General features: G+C 44.9%; 1 protein-coding gene across 1 annotated transcript in view; it reads left to right on the top strand.

The window, feature by feature from the left end:
- The window catches only part of LOC129377050 (intermembrane lipid transfer protein VPS13D-like), a 44,838-nt gene that overhangs the window by 25,070 nt on the left and 8,638 nt on the right, over positions 1 to 11,130 (top strand). The window contains 19 exon segments of the mRNA XM_055056776.1: positions 375 to 497; positions 1,013 to 1,087; positions 2,379 to 2,481; positions 2,683 to 2,835; positions 3,033 to 3,168; positions 3,254 to 3,301; positions 3,512 to 3,662; positions 3,738 to 3,954; positions 4,636 to 4,886; positions 4,967 to 5,158; positions 6,250 to 6,376; positions 6,462 to 6,604; positions 7,249 to 7,379; positions 8,085 to 8,260; positions 8,826 to 8,949; positions 9,781 to 10,013; positions 10,098 to 10,200; positions 10,523 to 10,680; positions 10,760 to 10,868. Coding sequence (XP_054912751.1) covers positions 375 to 497; positions 1,013 to 1,087; positions 2,379 to 2,481; positions 2,683 to 2,835; positions 3,033 to 3,168; positions 3,254 to 3,301; positions 3,512 to 3,662; positions 3,738 to 3,954; positions 4,636 to 4,886; positions 4,967 to 5,158; positions 6,250 to 6,376; positions 6,462 to 6,604; positions 7,249 to 7,379; positions 8,085 to 8,260; positions 8,826 to 8,949; positions 9,781 to 10,013; positions 10,098 to 10,200; positions 10,523 to 10,680; positions 10,760 to 10,868 — 2,753 coding nt within the window.

Here is an 11,130-nt window from a genome sequence, read left to right as displayed (position 1 = left end):
TTTCTGCTGGGTTGAACATCAACACAGAGTCGGGCTGATCTGGTGATCATTTATTGGATTAGCTAATTAATAATTGGATAGAAATCTGACATTTTTACAGAATTCAAACCAGGTGAACCTATAAAACTCATTTGAGGAGTTTTGGGTTTTACATACTTTCAGACTAATATGTTTAGCTTTTTTATCTTAAATTCAAGATGTATGCACACATAACTCTCAGTTTTGACTAAATTGCTGCTCAGTGAGCTTCCCTTTCAGCAAATTACCTTTTTTGAGTCTGTATTGACGATTATTGAAATAATCAATTCCACACAATTAATCTGATGAATCGTTTCAGCACTAAACTCGTCTTCCTCTTCCTGTGACCCGTCCAGATCAGTACAAAACCACCAAGACTTCCTGGATGGCTGATTACTGTAAGGCAGAAGAGCCGGCTCCTCCGTCTCCGCCCCCCCAGTGCTTGGAGTCCTCGGTCGACCCGCCTGGCTTTGGACAGAGTGAGCTCCCGTCAAACACACAACCAGAGCTTTATCAATTAAAAGACGCAGTTCCTCACTGGAACCGCTGAGCAAAAACAAGCTTGGAACGAGAAACGTTTTCCTATTTTATTGCAGTACTTTCAGGACTATCAGTGGCCTCAGATGATGTGGCAGAAAAACAACATAATACAATATAAGTTTGAGTTTCAGTGTCAAACATCTTGATGTGGATGAATAACATGCAGCACAGAAAGCAGGACAGGGCTAATGGAGCGTGAACCCCTTTGTCAGTTTCCCCTGACTCTGTTTCCTCCATTTTTCTCTCCGTTTCCTGTTTCCTCTGTGTCTCTGTTTCCTGTTTCCTCTGTGTCTCTGTTTCCTGTTTCCTCTGTGTCTCTGTTTCCTGTTTCCTCTGTGTCTCTGTTTCCTGTTTCTCTGTGTCCTATCTGTCTCTATTTCCTGTTTCCTCTGTGTCTTTATTTCCTGTTTCCTGTCTCTCTGTTTCCTGTAACCGTGTCTCTCTCTGCGGTCAGGTGCGCCTCTGACTCACCTTAGAACTAGGAGCACAGCCAGCCTGACGAGCCTCCAGCAGCAGACTCTCTCCAGAGGTACCAGTCAGATTCAGCACTTTCACCCTTAGCAATCATTAAACCACCTGAAGGATTCAGCAGAAAGGAAACACTTCTTCTGCATCAGGAAAAGTTAGGACAGCGTTGGATAAATATTACTTCGTCTGCACAAAATCTCACGAAGTGTTTTTGTTGAGTTTCTGGTGCAGATATCTTAGAAAACTAACTTACAAGTAACTTTTCAGCAAAAAATAGGAGCTGCTGTTAAATCAATAATTCCTCACTATTAATTAAAAAATACTGGTTCCAATGGCAGATTATTTCACTTATATCTGTTTTTATCAATATAAGGAATTATTGACCCTTATATGTTGCTAAAAGTTATTTTCAAATTAGTTTTGTCTTGTATCAAATGTTCTAAGATGTTTGCACTATAAACCCGACCAAAACTTCCAGGTAAGATTTTGTGTTTTCATTAAACAGAAATGTGATTAAAATCACATGTGAATAAGTTTGTTCATGTGATAATTCATTGAAAACATCACCGGATCCTCCTGGTCAGGATGTTTCCTTGGCAGAAATAAATAGGTTGTTTTAAGTTTTAAGAATCTGCGGGACATTCTGAGTGTGCGGCCATGTTTTCCTCTGTCAACGCTCCCAGTTCACCTTTTCCCGTCTATACTTTGCTCTGCATCTTCGCTCTTCATGTCTGAAGCACTTTTCACGGTCCGATAAAATATAAATGATTAATGACTATAGGGCTGAGACAGTTAGTCCAATTAATTAATCTGTTATTGAAACCAACTCATTTAGTAATCAATTAATCATCAGCTGGAGAACACAGAGCCTAATAAAGACCATATGCTGAAACAACAACACAGTCAAATCAGGAATTAAGCCAAAATGTGCAAAATATAAACGTTTTCCATTTATGATGAAAAACCTTCTCTGTCTGTAAATAAGTAGCAGAGTTTTAGCTTTAGGGTCAAAATCTGTAACGCAAAACTCAAATTAAGCAGCTGTTGCTATATAATTATTAATAAAATAAATAATCAAGAGATCAGCAGAAATATGTCAGCTTTTCACATGATCATTTGTAATGTTTAATAAAATAAGCTGAAGTGGATGAAAAATCTGCAGCAAGTGAAATTTTTGAATCTGATGAATCACTGGAATAATCAATCAATTACTAAAATAATTGTTAATTACAACTTATTTCTGGATTATCCAGAATTTGTGGCTTATTTTGCTTTGACACTTTACAATTTATAAATTATATTTTGTTATAGGTCTGCAAATGTAGCTCTCAGATTCTTTGTTTTCTCCAAAGATGTGAAGATATCAAAGAGGCGGCAGCCGTTTGTCCCATTTGCCCTCCGAAACCACACAGGCTGCACCATGTGGTTCGCCACGTCGACCACAACCCCCACGAGGTACGTCCAATCACAGCGCAGGACCAATCACTGCACCAATCACAGCACCAATCACAGCACCAATCACAGCGCAGGACCAATCACTGCACCAATCACAGCACCAATCACAGCACAGGACCAATCGTAGCACCGATCACCTGTCCATCCATCCTCTCACCCCTCCTTCCAGTAATGAATGCACTCTTCCCTCTGTCTCCACAGGGTGGCGCTGTCCCACAGCAGCAGCGCTGACTCCATCTCTGACCTCCAGAGTTCACGAACTGAAGACGCTCACAACCTCAGTCAGTGGAGGGAGGTTCTGCCCGGCGAGGAGATTCCCTTCGAGTTCGAGGCCCGAGAGAAGCTACGTCACCGGTACGTCCGTCCGTCCATTCGTCCGTCCATCTCCATCTGTCCGTCTCTCCATCTGTCTCTGACTCGGAGCAGTAGTTCACTCTGAGCTCATATCCTTTTAATGGCACCAATCAACACTCTACCTGGATCTCTGACCTCTCTGCCTTCCTCGTCCTCCTCTTCCTCTTCTCTCGTCCTCCTCTCTCCCTCTCCTGCAGACACACTCATGAGCTGAAGCTCCACCAGCTGCTGGTCAGAGTCTGTGGCTGGGAGCAAGTTGAGCCGGTGTCGGTGGAGAAAGTGGGGGTTTTCTTCCGATACGCTGCTCCGGACAGAAACAACTCCTCAAACACTGTGAGAACAAACCCAAAGTAGCAGAATGTCTGTGACGGTTACAGAGCCGCTCTGCCATGTTGTTTTCCATCTCTCTGCCCGGCAGGTCGGCAGCCCGATCAGCAGGACCAACATCATCCACCCTCATGTTTATGTACGTTCGTTAACCAAAAACATCCTGAAAAAGTAAAGGGTTCTGCAGCACATCCACATGTTAAGGTTCTCATAGTCAAGCTAGCATAACTGACCTGTGAAATGCGATACCCTCAGAGTTTATTGAACATCACGTCCCTATTTTAGTTTTCCTGACTCAAAGCATAGCAATATTTTCTACAGATTTCACTCTGTGGTCGTTTTCCCACAGTTCTCAGAGCTGCCCCCTGTCAGGGTGGTGTTCGCCATCACCATGGAGGGCAGCGCCCGAAAGGTCATCACCGTGCGCTCGGCCCTGATGGTGAAGAATCGCCTGGATGTTCAGATGGAGATCAGGCTGGATAGTCCCTCTGCACCCGACAGTGAGACTCCTTCCTCACACCCTGCTGGGAGAATTGGATGCAGAACGGTTTTAAATGTTCTGTGTTTTTGTACAGAGCCGGTGGTGCTGCCTCCCATCCTGCCCGGCCAGTCGTTAGCCATCCCCCTCCACCTGACCACCTGGCGGCTGCAGGCCCGGCCTCAAGGCATGGGTCTGTTCTTCTGCAAGGTTCCGATCCACTGGACCAGCGTGGAGCAACCCGGAGAGGTCAAAAGCAGCAAGAGGGACTGCCAGTCAGCTGATTTTGATGAGTCAGTCGAACGCAGCTTCAGGTAAATGCTGGTTGTTCACGCAGCCTTAACAAGTAAAATCATCAAGTCCTTCAAATGTCTTAAAGGGCCAGCGTGACGTGGAATCAACTTCTTGGAGCTTCACGTTATTTTATAATGTTATTCCCTGGAATGCTGCTGTGATTCTTTCGTGCATGTTTAAGAAAGCCTTCATTTTCCATGGCAACCATTCAGCTGGCGGCTGCACGGCGGCCATGTTGCCGCGCAGAACGTCTTCCAGCTCCATTTGTTAAAACCACAGAATGAATGACGTTTCGCTTCCTGAAATAAACTGCTGCTCCTCTGTTTAGACTCAACGTTGCATTCTCTTCAGTTTTCTCTGGAAAAAAAAAGTAAAATAAATTAGCAGCTAATAGCTAACTAGCTGCTAAAACACCCCTGCTAGTTAGCTAGCGAGCGTTTTTGCATCTTTAAGTTTAAATATGTCACCAGGTCTGTTGCAACCTAAATGATGCAACATCGTGTTCTGTGAAAAAAACTTGATTCTTTTCTACATTTCTGTAGTGATTTAGTTCTTGAATTTAACTCATACTGGTCTCTAAAAGCCTTACATTTGAGTTGGTGGAACCTGCAAAGACCCTGAAATGCATTGTTTTCTTCTCGCCACCCCAGAACCATTCCTGGTATTTATTAGCTTTAATGAAAATATTCTGATTTCTGCAGATTCTGTGTGGTCATCAAGAAGGAGAACTTTCCAGCGCAGCAGCCGGCGAAGCCGCAGGTTTCCGGCGGCGCTCAGCAGATCTACCGGCAGCCGGGTCACACCATCTACCTGCTGCCCACCGTGGTGCTGAACAACCTGCTGCCCTGTGACCTCCACTTCTACATCAAAGGAACCGACATCAGAGGCTCTCTGAAGCCCAGAGATGAGGCGGTGCTTCACTCTGCGGACACGTCCCAGAACATAGAGCTGGGTGGGGAAACTCGCTCTCTGATTGGTCTTTAGCCCCCAGCAACCGGCCCGGTTCTCATGCTGGGCCCGATGTGTTTGCAGGAGTCCATCTGGAGAATTTCCCCGACTGCAAAGAGCTGGTGATTCCTCCTGGCACTCAGAACTACATGGTGGGCATGAGGCTGTACGACACCAACAGGCAGCAGCTGAGTCTCACCATCCGCATCGTCCTGAGAGCAAAAGGAGCGCTGAAGATCCTGGTCTCTGCTCCCTACTGGCTCATCAACAAGACCGGTCGGTAAACCTCAGATTTAGGCTTTAGTTTGCTGATTCATTTACCTAAATAATGCACAACGTCACTGGAAAAAGCTTTCAAATGTGGATATAAGCATAAAAAATGTTTGTTTCCCAGTATGTGCAACATGGCCGCCGTTCCATTTACTTTCATAAAATGTTTCCATTTCCATTACTTTCATGAACTTTATGCAACATCACGTTTTCAACATCGACTGGAAAAAGCCAAATATCTGAGACGGAGTGATGATCCTCTCAATTGTTAGCATTAGCTTCCAATCATTTTTTGCTTTTAGCGATGCAGCTTTAGCTTCAGATAATTTTTTACATGTTTTGCAGTAGCTTTTGATAAATAATTTTTGTCTTTAGCATTATCTTCTGCTAATTTTTGTCATGTGGCTAACAGTTTAGCATTAGCATCCAGTAATTTTTCTGCAGGTATAGCGGTACCGTCTGCTAAAACATTTTTGTCTTCAAGTTTAATGCTTTAACTTCTGCTAGTTTTTTTAAAATGTGTTGAGTAGTTTAGCATTAGCTGTAGTTATTTCTTATAATTAGCAATTTAGCACTAGCTAAAGTAATTTTTATGCTTTTAGTGATTTAGAATTGCTTCCAGTAATTTTTTTGTGTGGTTTTTGGTTTAGCGTTAGCAGAGCTAAGATTCTTGTTTAGTGGATTAGCTGCTAGCTACGTAGTTAGCCGTGTTCACTACCAGCAATAGATGCAGAGACTCATATTATTGCAACCCAGAAAACAAATTGGAACTAAAATAATAATTTTTTGTAAAAAAATCATTTTCCATGACAACCAAGTCGGCCATCTTGAAAAATCCAAAAATAATGAAAAATTGTGATTTCTATGGGTCCAAGAATTGATCTTACACAAAGAGTATTTGTCTTTCATAAATATTGGCAAATCTAGTGGAGAAACGAATTTTCCTTGACAACCATGGTGGCCATCTTGTATTTTTCAGTATCAAAATTTCTTCTTTTTCAAAAAGTCCCTGTGAGCATCTGTGCCACGTTCGGTTCTTGTATCTCTGCATGTGAAAGATTTTGCTGAACTAATCATTTCCCTGTTTGGTTCCTCAGGTCTGCCGTTGATTTTCCGTCAGGACAACACCAAAACCGACGCGGCGGGGCAGTTCAAGGAGCATGAGTTGGCCCGCAGCCTCAGCCCTTTGCTGTTCTGCTACACAGACAAGGAGCAGCCGTCTATGTAAGCAAACCAACGCTGCTCTTTGCTGCCAGAGGAACCGGGGTTTCTCTCATTCCTTCTTCATTCCTGCCCGTCTTTACTCCAGGTGCACAATGCGGATCGGGAAAGGGATCCACCCAGACGGCGTTCCCGGCTGGTGCCAACGCTTCTCCCTGGACGGAGGCAGCGGAGTCCGAGCGCTGAACGTCACCCTGCCGGGGAACAAACCGGGACTCATCTACAACATAGGCAAGATGCTCTGCGTCAGATTTAAGATCAGAGACCAATGAAGCCACATCTCAGAGCTAAACAGACATTTGTGTTGAAAACAAACCGCCATGTTTGTTTGGGGCTGTTGACTCTTTAAGTCACCAGTTTCAGGATTTGTCCTCTATGAAGCAGCAGGACCTGGTCACCTTCTGTAATGTAATCAGACTGATACATAATCAATGGATTTAATGATTCAGTTATTCCGAATCAGCAGCATGCATGTAGGGAGCAACAAATAATTATTTTAGTAATTGATTATTCTATTCATTTGTCTTAAGATTAACCAGAAATACTGTCACATTTAGCAGATTTTAGATTTACTCTCTTAAATTATTTGGGAAAATATAAAAATAATTAAATCACTTTCTATAAATAAGTAAATACATTTGTTCAGTTTTGGTTTTATTACTGTGCTGTTCTGTCAGTAAACGACCTTGTTGAGTTTTTATACGCCACTAAATAAGCTAAATTAGTTAACGATTACTTAAAAAATGGATTCATCACGAATAATCGTTCCAACTCTTTATGCATGTTGGGTCTCTGAATTCTGCTGCAACTGGTGAGTGAACTGTAGAAGTGTTACTTAAACCCAGCAGTGACCGTTTCCTCAATCGTTCCTGCAGGAATAGACGTGCGTAAAGGGAAAGGAAACTACAGAGACACCCACATAGTGACCTTTGCCCCCCGCTACCTGCTGGATAACCACTCCACACACAAGCTGGCCTTCGCTCAGAGAGAGTTTGCAAGAGGAAAGGTGAGAACAGATTATTAGTTCTCATTGTTGAGGAGTTTAACTGGAAAATGTGATGGAAAATGGGGATTTTTATCCTTAAAGTTGCTTAATGATGGTATGCTGGGTAAATCATTCGATTTGATACATTTCCCTGAAATCTCTGCTTTTCCTAACAAACTCTGAGTCCTTCTGTCCAATGTGAAGAAGGATGTCAGTGATGCTGCATGACGTTTATTATTTCCAACAGGTACAAACGCAAAAACAAATGCAACAGAAAAATGCTGCAATCACAGAAAATAGAAGCAAACTGGAAAACTGTGAATAGTAAAAACAACAGCAAGTAGAAAATGCTCCAAACTGAAGTCCTCCAGACCAGTAGAGGGAGTCGATCATATAGGAGCAAACGCTCAGTAAAGAATGGATGTCATAATTTAGCAAGATGGCCAGAAGAAAATATGCATTATAGTTTCAATACTACAGACTCCAGACTCCCTCTAGTGGTCTGGAGGACTTTGTGGAGCGATTTTCCCTCTTGCTTCTATTTTCTGCTGTTGCTTTTCATTTACAAAGTTTTTCTGCTGCATTTGTTTTTTGTTTGCATCATTCATGCATTTGCTGCACGTTTTGAACCCGTCAGCCGCCGTAGAAAACTCAAACATGCCCTAAAAAGTGGTGAAAATGAGCTTTCTATAGAATTACACATCAACAACTAATGGTGCTTTTCAGGGCGCCTCCAACCCTGAGGGGTACATTTCCACCCTGCCGGGCTCCAGCGTGGTTTTCCACTGGCCCCGGAACGACTACGACCAGCTGCTGTGTGTGCGGCTCATGGACGTCCCACAATGCACCTGGTCCGGGGGCTTCGAGGTCAACAAGCCAAAGTCCTTCCACATCAACATGAGGTAAAACCGGCAGTTTGGTTTCTGCAGATTCTGTTCACTCGTTTGCTCACATCACTTGCAAAGCCGTTGCTGAATGATGAATAAGAAATGGCTTATTGACCTGCCGAAACAGTCGTTTTATTCTGGAGAACTACCAAAGCTTTTAAATAAACTTGTGCTGCTGCTGGTGCTGCTGCTGCTGATGCTGGTGCTGCTGGTGGTGCTGGTGGTGCTGATGCTGTTGCTGCTGATGCTGGTGCTGCTGGTGCTGCTGCAGCTGTTGCTGCTGATGTTGCTGCTGCTGCTGCTGCTGGTTCTGCTGGTGCTGCTGCTGCTGCTGGTGTTGCTGGTGTTGCTGCTGCAGCTGTTGCTGCTGATGCTGCTGCTGCAGGTGCTGCTGCTGGTGCTGCTGGTGGTGCTGGTGCTGCTGCTGCTGTTGCTGCTGATGCTGCTGCTGCTGGTGCTGCTGGTGGTGCTAGTGGTGCTGGTTGGTGCTAGTGGTGCTGGTGGTGCTGGTGGTGCTAGTGGTGCTGGTGGTGCTGGTGTCCTTCCTTCCTCCTGACTGAGGATGTGTTGCTGTGAACAGAGACACGCTGGGGAAGTGCTTCTTCCTGCGGACCGAGATCAGCCTGAAGGGAGTCACCTACCTGATTTCCTTCACGGACACGGATCAGCTGCCTCCACCTCTACGCATCGACAACATGTCGGAGGTACGCCGCCGCCGTCTCGCTTACCAAACACCCAGCTTAATTACCACTTTGAAACTTATTTATGGGAAGCTAAGTGTGCTAAAAGTCTGTGCCCACCACTGATGATACCTGTGAATAAAGTGAACTGTTAGTATTTCATTAAACTTCTGCAGTTTGTTTTGTTTGTTTTGAGCTGTTGCCGTGACAATGACTACTGTTCCTGGGATCCACATCCTCAGAAAAAAACTTTTATGACAAAAAACTTCATTATAACATTTGTGACGAGGCATAAATATTCACTTTAGTAAATAGGCTTTTTAAAAACTCTGTAATTTGTTGTAGTTTTTATTCCTCTAAATTAGCAACGTTTGTGCAGCATTCCTGTTGCATTATTCAATAGGAAAACCGCCTTGTTTTAAAATGCTGCACAGTTTGGCTGCATGACAGTTGATTATATAAAACATTAATTTCTGAAATAACCTCATTTTAACCAAAGGCCGACATGATGCTTTGCATCCTGGTAATATTTTTACCTGGAACGATTCTCAGAAAGACAAGCTGCTCTATTTTGAACTAATTCTTTCTTCCTTGTATTTGGATCAGTTCCATGTTTCAAGAACATAAAATACATGACAAACGTAAATAAACAAATACAAAATGGAGGCCATGGATCAATGGCACTATGATCAAAAAATGTCGTTTCCTGCTAAACGACATAAGAAGGAAACATCCCGTTGTAGTTTGGCTAAAAGTTTCTGATTTGAGAGATTCATCCTCAGCGTTTATGAAGTGAACGTGTTTTCATAGCAGCCGTCAGACGGAGCTGTTAACGGCCGGATGTTTGACCTTCAGGTTCCGATCCAGTTCTGGCAGCAGGGCGTGGCCGACCTGCGGCTGCAGTCCGAGGTGAAGGCGGCGTCGGTGATGGACTACGCCTGCGACGAGCCAACGCTGCCGCCGTGCATCACCCTCAACGTGAAGGGGGCGGGGTCGTCCGAGGTCACGGCCAACATGAACTTCTTCAGGGAATACAACAAGCTGTACTACGAGAACTTCATCTACATCGTCGCCACGCACACCTCCCCGTACGACCCGCCGGCTGACCCGCTGCGCGAACAGGTCCAGCCGACTGTTTCTGCTGAGCTAACCGAGTCGTTCTGTTGGAGCAGGAACCCGGAGCGGAGACCGGCTGGGAAGCAGCGGCTGGGCAGCGGAGCAGAGTTGGTTCTGGACGTGGACCCAAAAACCCAACGGGTCATCCTCAGGAAGAAGGTGAGAGAGGGAAGGAGTCTGGACTCATCCATTCAGGCATTCATCTTCCTTCCTTCACTTTAAACCAGAAATAGACGCCGTAAAAAATTATAATTTATTAAATTTTTTGTTCAGACATTAAAAGCTAAATAAATGACAGGATCTCATTTTTATTTTGGCATAAAAAATGTGCTGAACCTGTAGATTCTGGTTCTGGTCGGTGGTTTGTTGATCCGTAAGGAACAGTCAGGAAGTGATGTCATGAGGCTGCAGACGAGTGCTTGTTACGGAGCGATGAGGTGATTTTCCCAGTAAGTCCAGAATCGTTGTGCTGGTTCTGCAGGAGCCGGGGAAGCGGTCCCAGCTGTGGAGGATGACCGGGTCCGGCATGCTGTGCCACGAAGGCTCCTCCCCCCCGCAGAGCAAGCCATCCCAGACCCGACCCCTGGACACCTCCATGGTTCTGGACATCGCCGGGCTGGCTGCCGTCAGCGACAACAGGTACCGGTTCTGGATCCGCCTGCCGTACGGAGCGGCGGCCTGGTGGACCCGAATTTTCTGACCACCTGTTTTCTGGCAGGTTTGAGCCGCTGATGCTGAGGAGGCCCGACTCGCGGCGCAGCACCACCCAGACCTGGTACTTCAGCGAAGGCATGCTGACCTGCGGCCTTCCCCGCCTGGTGGTTCAGGTTCTGCTCCTCCTGTTATCCTCCCTCTGAGTTTCGCTCGTCTCTCCTTAAAGCTGCAGCTTTTATTAAAAATATTTGCTCACATATTAGTTTGTTTGCTATGAGGAAGATGAACTGTAAAGATTGATCTCCTTTGCCTTCTCTCAGTGCTAACCAGAAACAACCAATCAGAGCCAGGAGGCGGGGCTTAGCCTGATGCTCAGGCTAGTTAGCACTGATGATGGCAGTGCTAACTAGTGCTAGCTTGTTTCTCCACATTTAG

Source organism: Poeciliopsis prolifica, unplaced genomic scaffold, assembly GCF_027474105.1.
Source record: "Poeciliopsis prolifica strain line A6 unplaced genomic scaffold, Auburn_PproV2 SCAFFOLD046, whole genome shotgun sequence".
Classification (NCBI taxonomy): domain Eukaryota; kingdom Metazoa; phylum Chordata; class Actinopteri; order Cyprinodontiformes; family Poeciliidae; genus Poeciliopsis; species Poeciliopsis prolifica.
This window is presented reverse-complemented; position numbering and strand designations above follow the sequence as displayed.